This window comes from Momordica charantia (assembly GCF_013281855.1).
Source record: "Momordica charantia cultivar OHB3-1 chromosome 7 unlocalized genomic scaffold, Mcharantia_2.0 BLBB01000007.1, whole genome shotgun sequence".
Lineage (NCBI taxonomy): Eukaryota > Viridiplantae > Streptophyta > Magnoliopsida > Cucurbitales > Cucurbitaceae > Momordica > Momordica charantia.
In genome coordinates, this window is record NW_028275165.1 from 5,731,560 (window position 1) to 5,759,160 (window position 27,601).

The window sequence follows — 27,601 nt, forward strand, 5'->3', positions numbered from 1 at the left end:
CGCTACTAATGTAAGTGAAAGCACAAGACGAATCAAACAAGGCCTATTTTTTGTTCTCCTTATTGACTTCCAATATTTTTGCTGATTTTCTTTCGTATAAGTAACTTCTTTTTTTTTTTTTTTGGTATATATATATATAGAAATCGTTTCTTTTTTCCATAGAAATGTTGGAAACGAAGCGTAAAAAATGAAAGGGGTAATGAACCGTGAACGTGTGTCCTGGAATTGTATCGAATTAATTAGAGTTCGTTTGATAATGATTTCTTTTTTCGGTTTTTTGTTTTTTCTATTTTTAGTTTTTGCTTTCTATTTTATGATTTTAAAAAACAAAAACCATGTATGATTTATAATATTTTTGTTTTTTTGTTTTTAAAAAAGAGAAATCAAATATGTTAAATGAATTGTGATGAGAAATATCGTTAATACTTTGGATTTAATTTGTAGTTTCTTTTGATACATATGATCGTAATTAATGAATAAATTTTCACAACGTTTTTTGTTTTGTTTTTCTTTTTGGTTTTTTAAATCCAGACGTTTATTATTTCAAAGAAAAATCTTTTTTAATGAATTCATGTGTTTATTTTTTAAATATTTCATGAATATATAAATATTATTATTACTTTTTTAATATATACGTTAATATTCGTGATTGGGCTAGTTCAAATTCCCACTTTGGGTGATGAGTAGAATTGGTTGATAGATATAACCAATTTGGTCCTAAAATTTGGTTCAATCTCATTTTCTCATATTCCGAGAGTTTGAAAACATCCATCTCATATGTTAGTAAAATTTGGGCTCAATCATTCGAACTCTTTCTTATGGTCCAACATACCGCATTTCTTTTATGGCTCATTAATCTTGGTTTTTTTTAGTACAATATGTGCTGTCGCTTTGACAGCTCATTAATATTGTTGGGGGTGAATCCCTTTCAACTCTGGCCCACGTTCCATCAAGTTGATTAATTTTAATGAAGGCACTAAGTTCTTTATTTACTAAACTATGCTTGAATTGACATTTTCTTTCTAGCTTTTGTCAATGGTAATTTTTAACTGAGCATAGCTCTTCAGAGGATCGAAATTAAATCTCTGATCACGAATGTTATTTAACTAAAAAGGAAGAAAAAATTATGATTTTTAAACTTTTCTCCATTTTGTATTTTCTTTTTCTATTTGATAATATATACAAAGTAGAAAGTACAAACTTTTCTCCCTTATCTAATTGTTCTATAAAAAAGACTGAAAAATATTGTCTAACTACGAATTCTAAGAGATTCAAATATGTTAAAAGGCGATATTGATTAAATTAGATTACAAAAAACCTTTAGATTAAAAAAACCTTAGAACCACAACAACCATTTTATAAAATACCAGCATTGGTGCATGAGTTTTCCTTAGTTTAAGTTGCTTGGCACGAAATCTTCACAAATCCTAATGAGTCATCTCCATAAGAGTTAGACTCTAGCAATCTAGAAGAATACTAGGATCAATCACATTCAACCAATAAAAACTTTCTCGATGCAAAAATCTTTGTTTCGTCTCGGCTCCTGTAAAAGTAACCTTATAATTATCTATGATGTTTTTGTTTTTTTTTTGTTATTATTAGTATTTCGCGAGAATATTACATTACAAATATATATGAATGTAGAAATAATGAATATTTAATCTAGGTTTACTAATGTCATACTAAACTATGCTCTTTTGATATCAACAATTATGGTTAGTAACAAAATGGAAAGAAACAAAATATAAAGATGTGTTATTTCTCATTGTTCAAGAATACTGGGTCCTTTAAAATCTTAGAATTTGATAAAAAAAACCTATACTATTTTAGATCAACAATGATAGAAGCCTTTCTAAAACAATGATGGTTTATCAAATAATTGTATTTCTCAAAAATTATAAATGAAAAAGAAACGAGAAATAAAAAACAAGAAAATAAGAAACAAAAAAGGTATAAAATGCGTCCAAAATAACCTTCTACAGGTTACATTTAAACGACTCTATTGTTTCCATTATTTATTTTGTCGTGTGTGTGTGGTGTTGTACTTGTTTCTTTATTTCATCTAAAAGAAGGAAACGTAGGATGTCGATTTGAAATCAACTCCATTAATAACTCGCTATAGTCTGCCATAACACACTACATTTATAAACACATCGTAATCAAGGTAGCTACAAATACCAGAATCACAAATTAAAAAACACAGCTCACCTTTCAAAATTATAAGCTAAATTTTAAATAACAGAAAAGAAAAAAAATAGAATGGTTACCTATCTGGAACAGAGTCTTTCCATCCTCATGTCTCTTTATAAACACCCCCAAGACAAGGAACCACAATTCAAAAAATTCCCAACGTTCTATTTTTCATTAAAGAAATGATGAGTTCATCATCATCTTCCTCAATCCTTACATTTTTCTCTGTCATTTTAATTTTGTCGCCATGGGTGTCTACTTGTTGTTTTGCTGAATGGATCTTTCTCCAATGTCTATCCAGCAACGGGCAGCCAAATTTCCCCATCTCTGAAGCCATCTTCACCCCCAACAATTCTTCGTTCTTACCAACTCTCAATTTCTACATCAGAAACCCTCGATTTCAAAACCCCCAAACCCCAAAGCCACTTGCCATTATCGCGGCGAAACACGAATCTCATGTCCAAGCAACTATTATTTGTGCCAAACGCGTTGGTCTACACATCAGAATCCGCAGCGGCGGCCATGATTACGAAGGCCTCTCCTACATCTCCCAACAGCCATTCATCGTCCTCGACCTATTCAATCTACGAGCCATTAATGTTAATATCGCAGACCAAAGCGCTTGGGTTCAAGCAGGGGCCACCATGGGGGAACTTTACTACGCTATTGCTAAGAGGAGCGGAGTCCACGCCTTCCCTGGAGGTGTTTGCCCGACGATGGGCGCTGGTGGACATATTTCAGGAGGCGGGTATGGCAATTTAATGAGAAAATTTGGGCTCTCCGTGGACAACATTGTGGATGCACAAATTGTAAATGTACATGGTCATATTCTAAACCGAAAACAAATGGGAGAGGATTTGTTCTGGGCCATTAGAGGAGGGGGAGGAGGGAGCTTTGGAGTCATTCTCTCATGGAAGATAAAGCTAGTTCCAGTCCCTTCAATAGTTACAGTGTTTAATGTTGGCAGAACCATAGAAGAAGGAGCAGCGGATGTCGTTTGGCAATGGCTGCAAGTTGCAGACAAGCTGGATGAGAATTTGTTCATAAGACTAATGCTACGCGCTTCCAAAGGGAAGAATAAGGGGGAGATGACAGGGAAGGCGTCATTGGTGGGTTTGTATCTTGGGCCAGCGGAGAAACTTTTGGGGATTGTGAATCAGAACATATCCAGTTTGAGACTGCAGAAACAGGAGTGTAGTGAAATTAGTAGGATTCAATCTGTTCTGTTTTGGTTTAATTTCCCAAATGGGATGGCCCCAGAGGCCTTACTAAGCAGGGAAATCCCATCTTTGCCCTTTCTCAAACGGAAATCGGACTACGTGAGAGAACCCATTTCGAGAGAAGGGATAGAAGCAATCTGGAAGGCGGTTATTGAAATTAAGGAAGTGGGTCTCGTTTGGAACCCTTATGGAGGGAGGATGAGCCAGATTTCAGAGGCAGCGACGCCATTTCCACACAGAGCAGGAGTAAAATTCAAACTCCAGTACTCTGCGAACTGGAAGGAAGGGGGCGATGAAGTGGCTGAGGAGAATATTGCATTGGTGAGACGATTGTACGAAGTGATGACGCCTTATGTGTCGAAGAATCCGAGAGAGGCGTTCTTGAATTACAGGGATATCGACGTGGGGAGCACCGCCCATTGGAGCATGGAGGAAGGTAGGGTTTACGGGGCGAAGTATTTTAAGGGGAATTTTGAGAGATTGGTGAGCGTGAAGACGAAGGTTGATCCTGAAAATTTCTTCAGAAATGAACAGAGTATCCCTACTCGTTGATGTTGTGAGTGAATTGATACGAACGTCTAATAATATTGTATCTTGGGCTTCTAATTATGGTTTTGTTATGTATTTGAGCAAATTAGTTGGCCTGGCACAGCTTTGAATTCTTGATTTTCTACAACTTGTGTTACTAATCAATGCAAAACCTTATCATTGAATGTTAATTTACAATTATTAACGGCATTCTTTAGTTGGTTGTTGTGGGATCGAATCATAATTTGTGATTGATCCATTAATCTATATATATTCGAATCAAACATTAAAGAAAGTCAAGATAATTGGCCTGAAACCCCTGTCCATCGCCAAGGGCAAACCTTCTTGAATTGCCAATGCTTCGTCATAAGACCGAACCACAATAGAGAAGGAATTTCACTACACGGCCGTTATTATTGCCAATAACAACTCTCAAACTGCACATAAAGAAGCCGAAAGAAAAGAGACGTTTGTATTTACCTTGTAACACTCAACCAAAGGAGGCTGCCATTTGCAAGAGGATCTCGACCATTGAGGACTCGAAGGCACAAATTGAAGGGAAGTAGGTGGTTGGTATAATTCTCAGTCCAACTACCGAAAGAACCAAATAGGAATTTATTGATCCGTTAAATTATATTTAAATTTATGTTAATAGGAAAGCGAAAATAATTAGAAAATGGATGTTTACTAAATAAACGTGAATGCTTTTTTTTTTAAATGTGTTTGTTCAAATATTGTTGGGTCACATTGAGATAACCAATAATTTTATTCAGTAATATGTAATTAGGTAACATATCACAATTATTTCAAAGTTTAAACATAATTACAATAATTCTTTTAAATATAAAATTGTACCAATAGTTGTACTAAAAAAAAAATATGTACAATAGTTTTTATATTTTTGTTTTAAATAATGGTTTTGTATTATTGAATGGAAAGGTACCAGAGAAATTTATCCACCACATCCTCAGCCACAGGGTCGTATGATTCGGTGGAGGATATTAATGTAAGTGAAAGCACGAAGAAGAATCAAACAAGGCCTTGTTATTTGTTCTCCTTGTGACTTCCGATATTTTTGTTGATTTTCATTCCTATATGTAACTTTTTTTTTATGGTATATATGTATAAAGAAATGGTTTCTTTTTTCCATGGAAATGTTGGAAACGAAGGGTAGAAATTGTAAGGGGTAAGGAACCGTGATCGTGTGTCATAAAATTGTATTCAATTTATTAGAGCCGTTTGATAATGATTTCTGTTTTTGGTTTTTTATTTTTCTATTTTTAGTTTTTGTTTTTTATTTTCTGTTTTTAAAAAACAAAAACCATATATGATTTATAATATTTTTATTTTTTAGTTTTAAAAAAATAGAAATCAAATATGTTAAATGAGTTGTGGTGAGAAATACCCTTAATATTTCCGAATTTTCACAACGTTTATTTTTTTTTTTTTTTTTTTTGCTTTTTCAATCCAGACGTTTATTATGTCAAAGAAAAGTATTTTTTAATGAATTCATATGTTTATTTTTTTAATATGCATGTTAATATTTGGGATTCGGCTAGTTCAAATTCCCACTTTGGATGATGAGTAGAATTGGTTTATAGATATAACCATGGTTCCAAATTTCGAGCGTCGACATGTTGACGTGTCGAGTTGCTCGATATCGACATGTGTGGGAAAAGTCGTTTTTCCCCCAATGTCGTCGACATGTCGACTTAAAAGGCGTTTTTTTTTAATTTAGTTTATTTTATTTTCATCATCTTCCTACTAAAATCTATAATTTCTCACAACCCGATGATTGTTATCTTAGTCTGTTCCATGCAACATTCTCACTTTCATATAAATATTTAGTAATAAGTATAACTAACTAGATCATTACGAATATAAGATTAAGAATTTACTTTCTGTTCTATTAAAAGTAGTTGACTACTTTTTTTTTTTTTGGGCAAAAGGTAGTTGACTACTTCTTTAGTGCTTTCACAATAGGAATTCATTTGTAAATTGGATAATTATCGACTTAGTTTTTAAACACATTTCTAAATTCTAATTAACTCATACCTATATTTCTTTTCAAATTTGAATTTACACATTTTTTCAAACACATTTAAAATTTATACAATTGTTTCAATCTTTATATATATCAGTATTTCACATCTATTGTTCAATTGTGTAACTAAAGTCTAAATTGTATTATAAATTATCAATAAAACATAATCAAGTAACAATGAACTTTAATTTAATAATTCAAATAATTTTCATATATGTATACAGGATTTTGTTCCAACATTTTCATCGCAATGACATTTCCCTAAGTAATTTACTTATGAAACTAATAGGCAAATAATTTAGATATGATGGTAAAAAAGAAACGAGTATAGGCAAATTAAGCTACAATTAGAGTTTACTTTACTTATTCAAACAATTTCCATCAATCTTCATTAATATATATATATATTTTAGATATTTCCATTGACGTCGGCATTTTTATAAGTAAAATGGTCATATTCTTACATTTAATGGTTAAAGGTGATCAATTATAGACTAATTAAGCTATAATTCAAATTTTATTTACTAGTTTAAAAAATTTCCATCAATTTCCATGATTTTTCCTAAAATATCCGTCGACATCGACATGTCTGTAAAATCGAGATATCGACATTTCCATCAACATCGACATTTCAAACACTTATCCTAATAATCATGGTTATAAGAACCGTCATCTAAATAATCATTTATGATAATGGTTATTTATGATGTCAGTTCTAAACTAACATTGTTTTTACAAAAACCTAAAAAAAAAAAGAAAAAAAAAAGAGAAAATTAAAAAAAAACGGGCACTTGCAATAATGGCAAAAAAAGTTAAGTAAAATAATACATTTAGCATCCACATTTAGTTTTTACAAATATGACAATTTTTTTTTAAATGGAGGTTCAAATTGTAAAAGGTCAAATTTACCAAGCTCAAAACATTAATAAGCATTGATGTATGTTTCATATATACTTATTGTACCTCTAATTTACGGCTAATATACAACTGATATACAACTAATATAACTATGATATCTACTCATATAACTTCTTATATGATTATATGATTTACCATTTATTGATTTACTACTGATATATCATTAATATATATCTGATATGCTTAATATACCTTTGATATACCACTAATGTATCACTGATATACAATTGATTTACTTATGATATAATTATGATATCTACTAATATAACTTCTGTTATGATTGATTGATTTTACCATTGATTTACCATTGATATAGCACTGATATATATGTCTGTTATATACTTGATATATCTCTAATATAACTATGATATCTACTAATATAACTACATAAACTGATATAAATATGGTATATGTGTGTTGATATATACTTCTGATATGATTATATGATGTATCAATCATTTATCAATGATTTACCATTGATATACCAATGATTTCAAATATATTACCTCTTATATGTTTTTTGATATACTGATATACTACTAATATATCCACTAGTTTTTTGAATGATATGACAATGAACTTTTTTATATGTAAAACATTTTGAATTTAATCATATGTTTGCCAATTTGTTGATATCATAGTTTACTATTGATTTACCACTGATATAACTATGATATCTACAGACAAAGAATGAATTCGTTGCAGAGGTTTGAAACTTGAAAATGAATTCCCTTAAACAATAAGAAAACATTGGTTTCAGGTAAATCAAAGGTACATCAATACTTGATATTCATCACTGTCCACAAGTTAAACGACAAATAAACCAAAGCAAAATAGGAATCATATAGAAATAAACTTCAAGAACCAATATACCAAGAGACTAAAAGGATAAGAAAAAAAATAAAAATTGGATAAATTCAAAAGTGGGTTCAATTGAAAAAATTGACCCACGATTTTTAAATCTATATTCAATTTTTCCATTTTTCTTGTTTTCTCCGATGAGCCAGAAGAAGAAGATGATTTATAGCGAAGTCAGAAGTTTTTAGTTTGAGCCACAAGTTTCAGATTCAACTTGAACGATGAATCGTGCAGCCCAAAATTTTAAGTTTCAGAATTTGTAGTGATTCGGCTTGAAGAAATAAAATTGTAGAAGATAGAAATTTTAGATTGAAAGTTTCAGATTCGAAAAAGAATGAAGAAAGGGGAGAAAACACGCAAAATTTGAAACAAAATAGAGAAGGGTAAATTTGGAATTAAAAAAATGAAACATAGTATTTAAAATAATTTTGTCATATTTGCAAAAAGTCAAAACATGTTGCTATATTTGTAAGAGATTAGTTGAGCATAAAATTTTTCATCGTGGGGATGAGGATCGAACTCACACACTCTTGTTGGAAATATAGGCCAATTATAATTAATTTGACTACATTTTGTTCCGGGGAGATAGCTAGATTTAAACAAATGGAGAGCTCATGTCATATTTCCTCGAAGGTCATGCTTACAAGTATTAACTTATTAAAAAAGGCGAAATGTTTTTTAATTTTCATATTTTTTCAAGAAGTAACTATCAACAATAAAATAATAATAATAAAAAGGCTTAGCTTATGACACCGTAGGGAAGCGCGGAGGTCCAATATAGGCTCACCCTCCCATCCCCCAACTGTTCAAAAATCAGACAGAGAGAGAGAGACGGCGACAGTACGTATGAGTATGACATGGCTCGCCTCCACCTCTCAGAAAGCCTTTTTTTTGGGGATTTGGTAACGTCGAGTCAGTTCCCCGTCTCTCTCTCTCTAGACTCTAGACTCTAGAGAGAGAAACTCAGCACCAAAAGTTCCCCCAGAAGCAGTAGAGTTAGACTAGTGTTTTTCCTCAAACCAAGACAAAAACAAAACAGCAACCTGATTTGTAACCGAAGCAGAAGAGAGAGAGAAGATAATAATCACACACACAGTCTGTTACATTACACAGAGAAAAAGAAAAAGAGAAAAAAAAAACGTGTACTGCTAATTATGATTGCTTGCATAACCGTCCTGTTTGGTTAGCTTTTCTCTCCTGGGCCGTGTCCTGTGATCGGTAAATGGGGTAGCACCATTCTTTACACTCTTCTCCATCCTTTTCTTCTTCTTCTCTCTTCTTTCCTTCAATGACGCATCCCAAAGGTGAGAAATTATGATGTTAATAATGGGTTTTGTTTTGAAATTTGAAGTTTGGAATTTGAACCAGTTTTGTTTTGGTTTTGTGTAGGTTTGGAGGGGGAGAATCTGTATCAGGAGCTGTGGAAGGCATGCGCCGGCCCGCTGGTGGAAGTTCCTGTCAATGGAGAACGGGTTTTCTACTTCCCTCAGGGTCATATGGAACAAGTACCCACTTCGATTTCATCTTTTTTTACCCAAAAATTAAAAAAATAAATTATGGGGTTTAAATTTCTACTGGTTTTTGGTTCATCAGTTGGAGGAATCGACGAATCAGGAGCTGAATCATCAAATCCCCCATTTTGATCTCCCTCCCAAGATCCTCTGTCGCGTTGTCAACACTCGTTTGCTGGTATTTTTTTGTTTTGTTTTGTTTTGGGAAAATTATTGTTTCTCCTACCTACCGAACCCTGTGCTTTGAATTTTCAGGCAGAGAAAGAAACAGACGAGGTTTACGCGCAGATTACTTTATACCCGGAAGCTGATGTAAGCACAATTAGCTTATGATTATGAAGATGAACTGTAAATTAATTTCTCTCTAATGATACCCACCACGAGGGTAAAATTGCTTTTTGTTTTTTGTTGTGATTTTTGTTTTGTTGTTGGTGGGTGTGATGAGACAGCAAAGTGAGCCGCAAAGCCCTGATCCAGAGCCACCTGAGCGTACAAGGCAAAGTGTTCATTCATTTTGTAAGATTTTGACAGCTTCGGATACCAGCACTCATGGAGGCTTCTCTGTTCTTAGAAAACATGCCACTGAATGCCTTCCTCCCCTTGTAATCTCTCTTCCCTTCCTCCTTTTTCCCTTTTTCTAATTCTGGAGTTTGTATCTTTGAACAATTTTTGTTCATTTTCATATCGATGTTCAAAAAACATTAATATTTGTGAAAAAAAACTCTTAGGATATGAGCCAATCCACCCCAACCCAGGAGTTGGCTGCCAAGGATCTTCATGGGTATGAGTGGAAGTTTAAGCATATTTTCAGAGGTACTTCATTTGAACTATATTCTATCTTGGAACTCTTCTGTATTGGAAGTCAATTTGTTCTACTTCTGTGTGGTCACTGGGATTTCCTGCAATCTATACTTTCTGGAATCAGGTCAACCGCGGAGGCATTTGCTGACCACCGGGTGGAGTACGTTCGTTACGTCGAAACGGCTCGTTGCTGGGGATGCTTTTGTTTTCTTAAGGTGGTTCAGTTCATAAATGGGATGTGCAGCATATTTTGAAACTTCCTTTTGCACCTTTTTAACTTGTTTTTGAACATCTATTTGCATTTGTGTCTATGTCTTTCGTTAGGGGTGGCAATGGGGAACTGAGGGTAGGGGTTCGGCGACAGGCTCGGCAGCAGTGCGTGATGCCTTCCTCTGTCATATCTAGCCATAGTATGCATCTTGGAGTTCTTGCCACTGCTTCTCATGCTGTTCGTACGCAGACCTATTTCGTCGTCTATTATAAGCCAAGGTTCGTTTTTCGGGTATAAAATTCCGTGGCCTTTGGCTTATATGATTGAATCACACTCTAGTCTAACGAGTCTCATTTCCAGAACTAGCCAATTCATCATCAGCTTAAACAAATACTTGGAAACAGTTATAAATGGATTCTGTGTGGGGATGCGCTTTAAGATGAGATTTGAGGGAGAGGACTCCCCAGACAGAAGGTACTGTCTGATATATGATAAAGCCTTTTTTTCTATTTTTTCTTTTCAGTCATTGAATATTATTGTTTTTATGTTGCTTCTGTTATATTAGGTTCACTGGAACCATTGTTGGGGTTGGGGATATTTCTCCGCAATGGTCGGATTCTAAATGGCGATCGCTGAAGGTGAAGATAGTTATTTAGTTAGTTTGGTTTAGACTCTTTGAAGGCTTACTTGTGATGTGATTGATATACACAAACTTGAAACTTGTTCTGATGCTTGGCATTTACCAGATTCAATGGGATGAAGCTGCTACAATCCTTAGGCCAGAACGAGTTTCTCCATGGGAGATCGAACCCTTTGTACCTTCTGCCTCCTTGAACTTCACTCATCCCATCACGAAGAGTAAAAGGGCACGCCCCGTTGAGATTCCTCCTCCTGGTAATGGGAAAAGCTACTCAACTTGGTCATTTTGAAAATCAGTTTCTTCTATGTTGTGTTTATGTAAGATTTCCAATGTTTGTTGATCTGGGAGTGTAGAAATGACTTCCAGTTTGGCTCCTTCGGGCTTTTGGCTTCACGGATCGACAGTTCCTCAGGTAAGTGGCGGAAATGAAGTAGTCCAAAGCGGTGATAACCAGGCTGCGTGGGCTGTCGGGCAGCAAAAACTCAATAGCAATGTCGATACTAATAGCAGCAGCCACTGTAATTCATTGGCACTCGTAGAAGGCATCTGGCCTTCTCCTCCTCCACACCTTAATATTTCCCTGAAGCTCTGCCCAGATTCAACGTGTGAAAGAGAACTTGCTCCAAAACACCCTCTTCCCTCGCCTTATTCTCCCTCCGTTACTTCAAAGCCGAGCACCAACCTTATTCAGCACGATCAAGTCGAGAAAGCGAATAAACCCGACACGTCTCTCGGCTGCCGGATATTTGGAATTGATCTGAAAAACAACTCCAGCATCCTCTCATCATCTATGGAGACAAAACCATGTTCCCCAAATACGGTGTCTCAAGCTGATGCTGAACAAGTCTCACAGCCTTCAAAGGAGCAGCAGCAAGTCATGACATCGGAGCCATTGACGAAGGGAATGCAGACGAAGCACGCTTCCAATCTATCATCGAGAACTCGTACAAAGGTGCAAAATGGAAGCCTTTTGCAGGCTTAATTAAATTTCACCATATTTAACCGCAATGTTATCTTCTGATTTTGTGTTAGACTAAAATAGCAACATTGGCTTGTTGAGAAGGTACAAATGGAAGGAGCTGCGGTAGGTCGAGCTGTAGACTTAACGACGCTCGAAGGATACGATGACCTCATAAACGAGCTGGAGAACGTATTCGAAATAAAAGGCGAACTTCGGGAAGTCAACAAATGGGCAGTCGTTTTCACAGACGACGAAAATGACATGATGCTCGTGGGGGACGATCCGTGGCCGGAGTTCTGCAAGATGGTGAAGAGGATCTTCATATATTCAAGTGAAGAGGTGAAGAAGATGAGTAGTAAAAGCAAGCTTGTTTCTCCATCATCCTTAGACCACCAAATCACTAATAGTTTGGATTCAGAGCGCAAGACTGAATCCTGATATCATTATTACTACTATTATTACTATTATTATTTTGCTGTTTCAATTTTCTCTGATTTTTTTTTGGATAAATCCGTTTCCCTCCTTCCAATGGAGTGCTAGCTAGTAGCAGTAGTGTTTCAGGCAAGTGATTTTGCTTAGTTCTTCTTCTTCTTCTTTTTTTTTTTTTTTTTTTTTAATTTAAATTTGATAGGATAGTTTTATGTATGCCAAACAAAACTTGTGTGATGAAATTTTGGAAGTACCTGTTCTGGTGGGGAGAGTGCATAACGTGCTTTCTTCTGCACCTTAACAGTCACGCATTTTAATTGGTAAATTCACCTACGTTTCCTTTTGTATAAATTTCTGAATTTTCGATTAATTCCTTTCACTGTTTGATATTGGATTTATTTAATTAAATAAAAAATTTATTTGTCCAATTACTAATTTAATCCCTCTAGCTTGGACTTGACTTGAGTAGGAGTTTTAATTAATTTAATTTTTAAAGTTTCAATTTAGTCATCGTAATTTGAAATCCAGTTTATATTTGTCGTTCTTAAATCTATTTTTCTATGTTTTTTTGTTAAAAAATTATTGGAATCAGACAATTTGAGCATGGTTCAACCTAATAAAGGTATGATACGTCTATCTTAAATACCAAGTGTTAAAATCTCCATTCTCATAAATAAATAACTATTAAGCTTAACTTTGATTATAACTCATAACTTTTTGGTGGGACATAAGTGCAAACTATGCTCAGGTTGGCATAAAAGAAAAGAAAAAAAACCAGTTTATTATCACGTAAATAAAAAGGATTAGATATATTCAAAATTTAGTGTTGTAGAACTCATTAATTAAAACATTTTCAATTTTTCATCAAGTATGATATCACATAGTGACAAGTGTTTCTAAAAACTTCTTAAAATTTTCTGATGTATACTTGTATATATATATATATGTATATATGTATAGATATATATGTATATATATATATGTGTGTATATTTTCTACATGAATGAGTTCATATTTTAGAAAAACTAAGATTGCTATAGAGAGAATGTTTTGAAGTTGCCTTGTTGTGGAAGAGGAGGGCAAAAGTGGAATGGATTTGTTGTGGCAAAAAAAGGTATGAAATAATAAAACTTGGGTTGTTTGGTGTTGGCCTAAAGATATGGAGGCAGGAAGTAGCTTTCATTAAGATTGCTTCTCCCCCTAAAGTTACTCCCAACTATCAACTAGAAAATCTATTGGACAAACACATAGAAGATATGGACTCTTTTTCATTACTAAATTCAATCTTCAAACTCTTAACTCTGATTTTGTTAATAATATTTTGTTGATTTTAACAATTCAACTCTTTGGAGTTACCTTTTTTTTATATACCAACAATTTTATTTATGATTATTTTTTTCATGCTTGGACTTGAATTTACTTTTAGGAAAAATTTCAATATATTAGTTAATTTTTCGACTATTAGAACAAGTACATTATCTATACTATATTAAAAAAAGGAGGTTAGAAAAATAGTTTTGGACTATTTTATTTATTATTCTTCGATTTCTAAATTACAAGGCATGCCATTATTCATTAATTATCAATAATCAATCAATTAATTGAATCTTAAATTGTTATATCTCTTTAATTAGTTAACAATTTATTAATAATTAGAAATTATTATGATAAATTTAAAATATTATTTTCTAACAAAGTGAGATTCTAAAGGTAGTTTTTACATTTATTATTTACTAGTTTAAATTGTGGACAAAATTAAAATATTATTATATGATAAAATAAAATATCTTTGAAGTGTTATTTTCCAAAAATAATTTAAAAATAGGAAATGCAAATTATATAGATCAAAATTAACCAAATACATTTTTAAAAATTAAAACATGAGAATATCTTTGTTTTATAAATTAAGATATTAAAATTTAGTTTAATAAATTTCCTAATATTTAAGATAAATAAATTATGAATATTGAAAACTTTATTTGGGAGAACAAAATTTAAATGTACTATAAAGTGGTATAAATAAAAGAAATATTGTTATGAAATTGAAGAACAAAACGAGACACTACGAGTACATAGGCAACAGGAGAAATACTAAAATACAAAGTATAAAAATAAAAACCAAAAATATAAAATGCTCAAGATTTTAAAATGAAGTTTCCCACCAAATTGTTCAATTTCATACTCAATTATGAACCACTGATTGCCTCTTATTTATAGGCAAATGTACAAGTATGATGTGTATGAATTGGACACTAAGGATAATTAACAACAACACACGTGGAGTTATTGAGAAAAACCCACGTAGAGGAAGGGCTTGAAGACACATTTAATATTTTGACACTAAGCTTTAGGTTAATGGGCATCTATAATAGTTTAACTAAATTTATAAAACTCCCCCTTAGATGCCCATTGTATATATGAAATATGTCTCATTAAAACCTTACTAGGAAAAAACCCAGTGGGAAAAAAATCATAGTGAAGGAAAAAGAGTATATATTTCATATAATCTAATAAACCAAAAAGAATACAATATATCTTGCTCCCCCTCATGGAAACATCATTTAAGATCTATGAGTCGTCGTATTCCAATGTCACACACCAATTTTTCAAAGGTTGTTGTAGGTAATGCCTTTGTGAATAAATTTGTCAAGTTATGATCCGAACAAATTTGTTGTACAATGATGTTGCCACTTTCTTCAAGATCATGAGTGTAGAAAAGCTTTGGTGAAATATGTTTTGTTCTATCTCCTTTAATATGTCCCCATTTGATTTGAGCTATACATGCTGTGTTATCTTCATATAATATTGTTGGGAGATTTTTACTAGAAGACAAGTCACATGTCTCACAAATGTGCTGAGTCATTGATCTTAACCAAACACATTCTCGACTAGCCTCATGTATTGCAAGAATTTCAGCATGATTTGAGGAGGTGGATGTTATGATCTGTTTCACTGATCGCCATAATATAGCAGTTCCTCCACATGCGAACAAATAATCTGTTTGAGATCTAGCTTTGTGTGGATCAGATAAATATTCAGTATCTACATAATCAACTAGATCAAAATTTGATTTGTTTGAATAAAATAAGCCCATATCAATCGTTCCTCGAAGATAACGGAGTATACGCTTAACTCTATTCCATTGTCTTTTTGTAGGAGAAACACTATATCTTGCTAATAAATTAACTGAAAATGCTATACCTGGTCTTGTATTATTAGCAAGATACATTAGTGCACCAATTGCACTAAGATATGACACTTCATGACCAAGAAGTTCTTCATTATCTTCTCGAGGTCGAAATATATCCTTCTTCACATCAAGTGAACGAACTTCCATTGGAATGTTCAATGGATGTGCTTTGTCCATATAAAATCTTTTTAAAACTTTTTCTATATAAGTTGATTGATGAACAAATATCTCATCTGCTAAATGTTCAATTTGCAAGCCAAAACAAAATTTTCTTTTGTTTCCCGAGATCTTTCACCTCAAATTCTTTTTTAAGATATTCAATAGTCTTCGAAAGCTCTTCAGGAGTTCCAATTATATTCAAGTCATCAACACATATAGTTATAATGGCGAATCCGAACTTTGATTTATTTATAAAAACACAAGGACAAATTGGATTATTTCGATATCCTTTTTTTTACAAATATCCACTCAGGCGATTATACCATATTCGTCCTGATTGTTTTAATCCATATAATGATCGTATCTCTGTAACTTTATTGAATACAAGTCCCGAGAACTTGGATTATATGTTTCGGGTATCTTCAATCCTTCAGGGATTTTCATATAAATATCATTATGAAGATATCCATATAAATATGTTGTGACTACATCCATAAAATGCATGTCAAGACTTTCAAACACAGTAAGACCAATTAAATATCTCAATGTAATCGCATCTACCACCGGAGAATATGTCTCCTCATAATCAATACCAGGTCTTTGCGAAAAACCTTGTGCAACAAGTCTTGCTTTATATTTTGTGACCTCATTGTTTTCATTTCTTTTTCTTAAAAATACCCAATTTGTATCCCACAGGCTTAACGCCTTCTGGTGTTCGGACTACTGGTCCAAAGACTTGACGTTTTGAAAGTGAGTTTAATTTTGTCTGGATTGCTTCTTTCCATTTAAGCCAATCTTTTCTTTGTTGACATTCTTTCATAGATTTTGGTTTAGAATCCTCACTCTCAGATAAAATGTCAATAACAACATTATAAGTAAAAATGTTATCAATAACTACATTACTTCGGTTCCATCTTTTTCCCGTCATGACATAGTTTATTGAGATCTCATTATTATCCTCTGGCACTTGATCTTTCTCAGTATCTTTTTGAGTAGTCATATTTAGGATTTCTTCTAGAATATTCACATTCTCAATTGAGTCATTTCGTTGACTAGTTTTCTTTTCCGAGGATTTTTATCTTTGGAACCCATTGGTCTACCACGCTTCTGGCGTGTCGTAGACTCATTAGTTATGACAACTTGCTGCACTGGGATATCAATTTTCGATGGAGCATTTATAGCTGGTATATATGACTTGGACACTTTCTTAGTATCTATAAATGCATCTGATAATTGATTTGCTATATTTTGCAAATGAATTATTTTCTGAACTTCATGTTCACATTGATTTGTACGAGGATCTAAATGAAACAATAACGATGCATTCCATGTAATTTCTTTTTCCAACTTCTTAATTTCTCCCCCTAATATTGGAAAATTTGTCTAATTAAAATGACAATCAGCAAATCGTGTAGTAAATACATCACCCGTCAAGGGTTCAAAATATTTAATGATTGATGGGGAATAAAATCCAACATATATTCCTAGCCTCCTTTGAGGACCCATTTTAGTACGTTTGGGTGGAGCAATTGGAACATATACTGCATAGCCAAAAATTCTCAGATGGGAAATGTTTGGCTCTTGGCCATAAGCTAATTGTAATGGGGAATACTTATGATATGTTGTTGACCTAATGCATGCAAGTGACGTTGCATACATAATAGCATGACCCTATACAGATGTAGGGAGCTCAACTCTCATAAGTAACGGTCTAGCAATTAATTGCAAACCTTTTATAAATGATTATGCTAAACCATTTTGTATATGAACATGAGCTATAGGATGTTCAACACTTATCTCAATCGCCATGCAATAATTATTAAATGATTGAGATGTAAGTTCACCAACATCATCAAGATGAATGCTCTTAATTGTATAATCAGAAAATTGTGCTCGTAACTTTATAATTTGAGCAAGTAATCTTGGAAATGCAAGGTTTCGACTTGATAATAAGCACACATGTGACCATCTAATTGATGCATCAATTAACACCATAAAATATCTAAAAAGTTCACTTGGTGGATTAATAGGTCCACATATATCACCCTGAATTTGTTCTAAAAATGCAGGTGATTCAGTCCCCACTTTAGCTAGTGATGGTCTAATGATTAATTTTCCTTGAGAGCAAACATCAAATGATAACTCATTAGATTGAAGAATCTTCTGGTTTTTCAATGGGTGTCCATGTGAATCTCAATAATTCTTCTCATCATTATAGACCCAGGATGACCCAACCGGTGATGCCAAATGGTAAATATGTCTGGATTCATGAACTTCAAGTTCGTAGTTGCATATGTTTCAATTACTCGTATATGAGTATAATATAATCCAGAAGATAAAACATGCAACCTTTCCAGTATATGTTTCTCATGTGAGACAGTAAATATAATATAGAGATATTCTATATTATCTTTATTATCAGTCTCAATATGATAACCATTGCAACGTATATCTTTAAAACTTAGTAGATTTCTCTTTGATTGACGAAAGAATAATGCATTGTCAATTGTAAATCTTGTTCCTCTAGGCAAAATAATATATTCTTTTTCAAAACCTTCAATTAAGTTTGCAGAACCTGATATTGTATTGACTTTTGCTTCCAACATTGTCAATTTGGAAAAATATTTCCTACTTTTCAGTATTGTGTGCGTAGTTGCACTATCTGTCAGACATAGATCATCATTGCTCATTCTCGAGTCATCCGATATACTAAATTTATCCATGCTTCTTCATTAAAACAAAATAATTACAATAAGAAGAAAAGATAGAGGAAAAAACTTGAAATACAAAATGTAAACCTAAGATAAAAGAAACATGAAAGATAGATATTAAAAACATTAATTATGAATATTCTCAAAGTCGAAAGAAGAACTAGCTATTCCATCCACTGTGCCGATTTGTTCTCCAGGAGACTCAAGAAAATCTACTACATCCAAACTTGTTATGTTGGCAGGATCAAATATATCACCATCTTGATATGCAAGATTTGCCTCCACATTTTTTCCCTTTTATTTTAGGGAAGCTTGATAGAGATCCATTAAGTGTTTTGATGTACGACAGATATGTGCCTAATGCCGAGTCATACCGCATCAGAAACATTTATTTTCAACACTTCTAGAACTCTAATCTTTTGGAGCTTTTCCTTTATGATCATCATTTCATGTGGTTATTTTGAAATGTGGATGATTATAACAACCACCACGAAAAAAATAATTATTTCTTCATCTACCGCGGCCACGACCTCGAACTCGACCACGATTATTAAAACTCACAGCATTTATTTCAGGGAACGGTGGTTGCTCCCGTTGGTCGAGATTCATGGTTTTTCATCAATAGCTCATTATTTTGCTCAACAACAAGAAGACATGATATGAGCTCAAAATATTTCTTAAAACATTTCTCTCGATATTGTTGTTGCAAGAGCATATTCGAGATATGAAAGGTAGAAAATGTCTTCTCTAGCATATCTCCATCAGTAATTCTTTCTCCACATAATTTCAATTTAGGACTGATTTTAAATAATGCGGAATTATAGTAACTTATTGATTTGAAATCTTGAGCCTCAAATGCATCCATTCGTATTGAGCTTGAGGAAGGCTCTGTTTTTTAAGGATCATATCTCTCTTTCAAATTTTACCATAAAACACGAGAACTTTTATTGTCAGATATTCTATCTTCAATCCCTCGTATAGATGGTGACGAAGGAAATAATTATTTGGTCTCTGGTTCATGACATCGAGATGAATCTCAGCATCAAGTACCCATGACAAATAATTATTGTCATTGATGTCAAGGGCAGCAAACTCTAATTTGATGAGATTTGTCATGGTGACACTGTTACAAACAAATGTATATAGATTAACAATTTAATATATTGTAACATGAAAAATAAAATACACAACCTACCGTTTGGCGGAGAGAATGACAGAGACTCATGTTGATAATGTATTTTGAAATTGAAGAACAAAACGAGGCATTACGAATACACAAGCAACAAGAGAAATGCTAAAATACAAAATATAAAAATAAAAACCAAAAATGTAAAATGCTCAAGATTTTAAAATGAAATTTTCCACCAAATTGTTCAATTTCATACTCAACTACAAACCACCAGTTGCCTCTTATTTATAGGCAAATGTACAAATATGATGTGTATGAATTGGACACTAAGGATAATTAACAAGGCACATGGAGCTATTGGGGAAAAACCACATGGAGGAAGGGCTTGAAGACACCTTTAATATTTTGACACTAAGCTTTAGGTTAATGGGCTTCTATAATATTGAGATGAAGCTTAATAGTGGAATGTAAAAAGGGTAGAATCTCACGTGTTTTGTAACTTTATATGTCGTTTTCTATCCCCTTATTTTCTACACTAATTTGAGTCTTACCTTTTGTCTATTTTTATTCTTATTTATTGGTTCATTATTTTTAAAGTTTATATATTTAGTATGATATAAGTTAATTTTTTTTAAGTTGTTGAGCAGTTTTATTTAGCAATATATATATATTTTTTGAAAAGGATTATTTAGTAATAGTTGATCAACCAAGTATTGTCACTTTAAGAAGAAAATCAATTTTATGGAAATCATATGATAGTAAGCCTTATTTTTACGGTTCTATTCTTAATTTTGAACTATTTTGTGGTCAATCTAAATATCATTATTTTTTTATCTAAATGTTTATACATGTTTGAAAAATTGTTAGGTCAATTAACCAATATATCTATAATGTATTAAAATGTATTAAAAGACTATTATCTTGAAAAAATATTTTTGGATCAATATATTTATTTTTTCATGAGTTCATCAAAATTTCTTATAAACCACCATAAATTTTATAATTTCCAATATAATAATTTTCATTTTCATGAAAATTTAAAAGAACAATTGTCTTAACTCCAAAAGATAATTTTCTTTTTAATAAAAAAAAGATGTATGTTAATATAAAAGAATAATAATTTTGTGAATGAAAATAAGATGAATTAATTTTAATTATTAAATAAATTATAAATTGTATCAGGTTAGATACCTAAAATGTGCATGACACAAACAAATGGGTAATTTTAAGCAAAGTTTTAAATATCAATTTCGATGTCGAGGTTTCAATTTTATGAAAATGTTAATAGAAATATCAATAAAATGTTGATGCAAATCAATATTTATGAAAAAGTTATAAAAATAAAAAATTTGTAATAAATATTTAAAATAACAAATAAGCATCTCACATTTTTTAAATAAGTTAAAAATTATTAATATTAACATTATGTCAATATTAGTGATATTATATTGATATTAATTTTTTTTATTTTGTCAATTTTTTGAGATACTATGAAAATGTCGATTCACCCCGCATGTCGATGTTAAATCTATAAACATATAAAAATTTCGACATATCCATAGATATTTAATATCTGACTAGAATTAAAGTCAAGGTTGATATGTATTTCTATAAAGCTTGTATATTTTTTACAGAAGTTTTTTTATTTTATTTTTTTAGTACAACATGTGAAAGTGGAAATTCGAACTTATGACTTTTTGGTAGAAGATAAATGTCTTAACCAGTTTGACCTAAGCTCAAGTTGTGATACGCGACAACTCAAGCGAGTTGAACGGCTAAGGGGTAAATATGAGATCCTAAGTTCAACCACACAAGGGGCGGGGGGGGGGGGGTATTGCACATGGCAATTGGAGAAAACTGTCAGGTTGTTGCACATGGCAATTGGAGAAAACTGTCAGTGTACTCAATTTGATCCTTCTAAGATTCAAAGATCCAAAATACAAGACAGGAGCCCCATGACCTTTACAAGGAAAATTGTAAAATTAAAAATAAATAAAATTAAAATAATCTTTCCTAAAATTAAAATACTTGCTAAATCTAAAAAGCAAATAAAATAAATCCCACAATTGTTTTCAAGCAAATTAGGAATAGGGAGATTCGTAAAATGTTATGGAGTGGGCGACAAGTCACTTGTTTTGGCGTCAAGTATGGGGCTCCCATGGGGTGGTGGTAGCAAGAGGGGAGGCGCGCGCATAGGGGATGCTGCGGCATGGAGGGCGCACGTTGGGACGTAAACGGGCGTTGGGTTGGTGCTGGTCTAGGGTTAGGCATGCGCATGCTTTAGGGAGGTGCGGGCCTCTTGTGAGGTTGGCAGGATAGGGGGCGCACAACGCTGGTAAAGTAGAGGGCGTGCGACTGCTGGTTAGTAGGGGCGTGCGTGGGCGTTTGCGGTAGGGGGAGGCGCTGTGAGGCTAGCACTTGGTAGGAGCAGGCATGCGCAGGGCGTGTGGCTGGGTGGTGCGTGTGGAAAGGGCGCTTGGTGGGTCGTACGGAAGGTGGGGGGGAGGGCGTGCGATGTGGGGCGCGCGGGCTGCAGAGCGTGTGTGCTCGTGATTGTGCGCACGGTGTGGGTGCTGTGGCTGGAGGTACGCGTGGCGGGGCTATGCGCACAAGGCAGTTGCACGGGCCTTGTGAGTGAACGGTAGAGCGTAGGCATGGGCGTAGAGGGCATTGTCGTGTGCTCATGGGCTGTCTCCATATGAGGTTAGAGTGCATTTGATGGTGTTGAACGTGCGGTGGTGCAATCCTTTTGTGGTGATGTGGTTTCAAGGACTTGTTGCCAAATATGATCATATCATCTCCTCCTTGAAAAAGATTCGTCCTCGAGTCAAATTTGTAACCTACACATAAAGAAAGCAAGTTTGTAACTTCAAGATGTACATTATATTTACCTTGTAGAGCTTTCTTGAAGTCTTTTGGTAATGATGCTCTCATAGGCCTTCCTTTGAACTTCCTTTTAAAATATCTTTGTTCTTTCCAAAAATGCTTACGAATCCAATCATTTGGTTTATTAACTTTGTGCTTGGGTTTCCTTGTCCTCGACATGGTGTTTGACATTTTTATTCTCCAGCATAACAAATGATGTTCTCGACTGTGACATTGTTTTGAGGACTTATTGGATAAGAACTTCTCAATGATTCTCAGCCATATCAGTATTTGTTCATGATCACCTACAAAAAAAAAAAAAAAAGGAATCAAGTTAGTATCTTCAAAATACATATTTATTCTACATTTACCTTGTAAGGTGATTTCAAAATCCTGTGAAAATGGTATGATGAATATTTTCGATTCCATTTTGTAATTTCTCTCAAGTTTCAACTCTACTTGGGTTTGACCATGAGTGAGTTTAGGAGTTGAAATTTTCTGCAAAAATCTCAAAAGAAAGCAAATACTAGAATAAAACATGTTAGCTTGTAAATAGGGATCCTTATGCAACACTTCTTCAAAATTTGGCTTATATGTCCACATAGCTTGCATTTCTCTCTCTTCTTCTCCTTACTCTCTACTTGCTTGATTTTCCATGCATAAGTGACTCAATAGTAGAGATATTATCATCAAGAGGATCTTCACTATCTAAAGGGCTTGGACTAGCAAGCATATCACAATGAATCTCCTTTTCTAAGTCACTACTTTTTATCTCCACAATGGGCTTGCTATCACATAAATCAATGGAAATTTCATGCATGGTATTACAATTGTTAAGCTCACTACCTTCCTTGTCAACAAACATATAATCATGTATTTCCTTGCAATCAAGTGAGATATAATCAACATGTTTTATTTTTATGCTCATTCAAACTTACCATGAGACTCTCGGCCTTCTCACCTTGGTTGGGGCACTTTCCTTTTCCACCTGGATGTTGGTAGCATCCTCAATTGCAACCTCTTTCATTTTTTCCTCAAACTTGGTAGCCTCCTTGGCTGCGACTTCTTTTCTTCTTTCCTCCAGCTTTCTATGGTCAATTTGCACTTCGTTTGGAGGTAACGGAAGTAATGTGGTTTTCTTGCTATTGTTATCAAATGAGTACTTGTAATGAAAACCATCATACTTTACCTTCCTATCATATTGCCACAGTCTTCCAAACAAAAGATCACAAGTATGCATAGGTTTGACATCACAAATAATCTCATCTTTATACCTACCTGTTTGGGGGTAAACGTACCCGAGACACGTGAAGGACCCTTATTAGTGTTTGAAGAAGCCGAATAAGAAGGATTGCTTAGGTCCACCTCGGCCCCGCCGAGGTGGCCGGGTTCGCCCGTTATAAAAGACTATGGGCACCAAGGTTCGACTTGACTAGGGTCCGACCTGCTCGGAACCCAACAGGTCCGATATGAGAAAAAGGCACATAACCGCCGGTCGTGTGTACTGTCGGATCCATTAACTATAAATAGAGGACTTCATTTCACGCTCAGGTATCGAATCTCACCTCGAACTAAATAAGAAGTCCGATCTATACTGACTTGAGCGTTAGAGTGCTTACCCTCTTGTGCAGGTCCACTCTAGTGTTCAAGTTGGAACCGGAGATCGAGTTCGAGCTCGATTCGTGAAGAACCGTTGTGCAAATTCCTACATAAACATTTGGCGCTGTCTGTGGGAAAGACATCTTAAGTCATCCCGATCTAGAAAATATACGCAACGATGGTGCATCCGGCAAGTTCTGCCAATACGACGGAACGGAGGGGTGTGAACGCTGATAATGGCACTCAGCGAGACCTCGACGCAAGAATAGTCGAGGACCAGGTCCGAGCAGGACAAGAGGGAGATCTACCGCGCAGATCTGCCCGCCATGCGAACCAAGAGCTACCACCTGCTCACCCGAAACCCTCAAAAGCCAACAGAGGCCGAGGAGGGACCTCGAGAAAGACCTCTCAAAGGGCCAACTAGGAAGCAAACCCTGAAGCTCTGTCTACTCTCCAGCGCAAGTTGGATGATATGCGACATCGATTGCGCACAATGGAAGAAATGTACGCTGAGGCAACACGTGCTAACCGAACTGCGTCTCCCTCTAGGGTCCCGGGCGCACCTGGTGAAAAGGGAGCTCCATCCATCCAACCTGGCGACCGTGAGCCCATTCCCAATGTTGAAGGAGTGGATTACAGCTTGCGGGATAACGATCTGAGAAAACATGTAACTGAAAAAAAGAAGAGAGCATCTCGGGAGTCGGAAGACTCTCCTTCCTACTCCCGAGAGTTCTCGAACTCGAACCTAAAGGCTCAGCCAAAATACAAGCCTCTAGCACCAGAAGCTGTGATCACCAGGGAAGAGTTCGACCTGATGAAACACAGGTTCGATGAGCAGGTCGAGGCACTCAAAGCCAGGTGTGAGAAGAAGGAGAGCTCGTTCGACGATGGCGACTTGGGAGAGTCACCATTCACCTCGGATATTATGGAGGCTCCAATCCCTCCAAAGTTTCAAACTCCCACGATGAAGCCTTATGATGGATCTAAGGATCCAAAGGATCATGTTGAGGTCTTTGAAGGCCTCATGGACTTTCAAGCGGCAACAGATGCAATCAAGTGCCGCGCCTTCCAGATCGCGCTCACCGGTAGCGCGCGCCTGTGGTATCGAAGACTGCCGGCTAGGTCGATCTCGACCTACTCTCAGCTGAGAAAGGAGCTCATCAGTCAGTTCTCTTCTTGGCATTGTGACAGAAAGACAGTGACTCATCTCGCCACTATCAGGCAGAAGGAAGGAGAGACGCTGAGAGAGTATGTCACGAGGTTCCAGGAGGAACAGTTGAAGGTCGCGCACTGCTCCGATGATTCGGCCATGTGCTACTTCCTCACCGGCCTGGCCGATGAGGCCTTAACAGTAAAACTTGGAGAGGAGGCTCCAGCCACCTTCGCCGAAGTCCTGCAGAAGGCGAAAAAGGTCATTGATGGGCAGGAGCTCCTCCGAACCAAAACTGGCCGACCTGAAAAGCAGATCGACCAGAAGAAGTTGAACCAGGAGATGAGGAGGCCTGTTGTCAAGTCCAAGGATAAGGGATCATCCTCCTCCAGTAGCCGAATTGAGTATCGCAGGTCGGACGGTGGCCCCAAATGAAGCCGACCTTACGAACGTTATACCTCGACCACCATCCCAATCTCTGAAATACTTACAAATATTAAGGAAACTGGGATGGAAAAGCTCCTCAAGCGACCTGAGAAGCTCCGAGGAGATCCAGAAAAGCGCAACAAAGATAAGTATTGTCGTTTTCATCGCGATCACGGCCACAATACGTCAAGTTGCTGGGAGTTAAAACGCCAGATTGAAGACCTCATTCAAGACGGCTACTTCAAAAAATTCGTGGGCAAACCGAGGTCTAACTCGGTTGAAAAGAAAGAAGAGAGGAAGCGTTCAAGAACGCCGCCTCGCTGAGATGACCGACCTGCGGTCATCAACACTATTTTCGGAGGTCCGAGTGGGGGCCAGTCCGGAAACAAGAGGAAGGAGCTAGCTCGCGAGGCCAGGCGCGAGGTATGCATCATCAGGGAGCAGAAGCCCACTTGCTCCATCACTTTCGGCGATGCCGACCTGGAGGGAGTCCACTTGCCTCACAATGATGCACTGGTGATCGCCCCTCTGATTGATCACGTCCTGGTCCGAAGAGTATTGGTCGATGGAGGCGCATCTGCCAACATCTTGTCCCTCCCAACATATCTAGCATTGGGATGGACCAGGTCACAATTGAAGAAGAGTCCAACACCCTTGGTTGGATTCTCTGGAGAATTGGTCTCCCCAGAAGGGTGCATTGACCTGCCGGTAACTATCCGGCAAGATGCTACCCAAGTAACGCAGATGGCCGAGTTCGTGGTAATCGACGGCAGATCGGCCTACAACGCCATTTTTGGGAGACCCATTATCCACTCATTTCGGGCTGTCCCCTCCACATTGCATCAAGTCTTGAAGTACTCAACCCCGAATGGAGTGGGCATAGTCCGAGGTGAGCAAAAAACCTCGCGGGAGTGTTATGCATCCGCGCTTAAAGGGTCGGCGGTATGCGCCCTGGAAGAGCAAACCAATCGTGGCAAGCTGCAAGAGTCCGAAGCAGACCTGCCAAAGGAAGGTAAAAGGCAATTCTCCCCGCCAAAAGAAGAACTCGAACTTGTTCCTTTACTCAGCCTTGAAAGACAAGTAAGCATAGGAACCAAGCTGGGGGCCACTGACAGGGAAGAACTGATCAACTTCCTCAGGTCTAACTCGGACGTCTTCGCATGGTCTCACGAGGACATGCCTGGCATCGACCCAAAGATTATGGTGCATCGCCTCAACATAGACCCATCATTCCGACCTGTAAAGCAAAAAAAAGACCTGTAAATAGAGAGAGGAGTGATGTAATTGTTGAGGAAGTAAACAAACTCTTAAAAGCTGAATATATACGAGAAATTATGTATCCTAAGTGGCTCTCTAATGTAGTATTAGTTAAAAAGTCCAACGGGAAGTGGAGGATGTGCGTGAACTTCACTAATTTAAATAAGGCATGCCCAAAAGATTGCTTCCCCCTTCCGAGGATCGACCAGCTCGTGGACGCAACAGCCAGGCACGAGCTACTCACCTTCATGGATGCCTACTACGGATACAATCAAATTAAAATGCATTTGCCGGACCAAGATCATACCGCGTTTATTACAGACCAAGGTCTGTACTGCTACAAGGTGATGCCTTTTGGCCTAAAGAATGCGGGTGCGACCTACCAAAGGATGGCGAACAAAATGTTCGCCAAGCAGATCGGTCGGAATATGGAAGTGTATGTGGACGACATGCTTGTCAAGAGCAAGCAGTCAAAGTCGCATCTTTCCGATCTAACCGAAGCCTTTGGAGTACTACGTAAGTATCAAATGAAGCTCAATCCGACCAAGTGTACCTTTGGAGTCTCCTCGGGAAAGTTCCTTGGTTTTATGGTAAATAACCGTGGGATTGAGGCTAACCCAAAGAAGATAAAGGCCGTGCTCGAGATGAAGGCGCCCAAGACTCTAAAGCAGCTTCAGTGGCTCAATGGCAGGATTGCAGCCTCGAATAGGTTCGTGTCAAGATCAACGAACAAATGCCTTCCTTTCTTCAAGGTTCTTAGGAAGAAAGGACCGTTCGAGTGGACAGTAGAATGTGAGCAAGCAC

General features: G+C 35.9%; 1 protein-coding gene and 1 pseudogene across 1 annotated transcript; both read left to right on the forward strand.

Moving 5' to 3' along the window:
* The first annotated feature begins 2,030 nt into the window (after window positions 1-2,030).
* On the forward strand, window positions 2,031-4,619 carry LOC148210067 (berberine bridge enzyme-like 14 pseudogene; annotated as a pseudogene).
* Window positions 4,620-8,679: 4,060 nt separating this feature from the next.
* On the forward strand, window positions 8,680-12,447 carry LOC111025582 (auxin response factor 18). The gene is made up of 13 exons (XM_022303465.2): window positions 8,680-9,062; window positions 9,148-9,263; window positions 9,352-9,447; window positions 9,525-9,581; window positions 9,719-9,871; window positions 9,998-10,082; window positions 10,195-10,285; window positions 10,395-10,559; window positions 10,642-10,755; window positions 10,847-10,919; window positions 11,028-11,175; window positions 11,275-11,873; window positions 11,985-12,447. Exons 1-13 carry the CDS (start codon window positions 9,047-9,049, stop codon window positions 12,318-12,320), a joined length of 2,049 nt encoding a protein of 682 aa, XP_022159157.1. The 5' UTR covers window positions 8,680-9,046; the 3' UTR covers window positions 12,321-12,447.
* Window positions 12,448-27,601: the final 15,154 nt, after the last annotated feature.

Excerpts from the sequence above, each read along its gene's own strand:
- LOC111025582 (XM_022303465.2), top strand. Across the intron at positions 9,582-9,718 it reads CTTTATACCCGGAAGCTGAT|CAAAGTGAGCCGCAAAGCCC; the intron begins GTAAGCACAATT and ends GTGATGAGACAG. Across the intron at positions 11,176-11,274 it reads CGTTGAGATTCCTCCTCCTG|AAATGACTTCCAGTTTGGCT; the intron begins GTAATGGGAAAA and ends CTGGGAGTGTAG.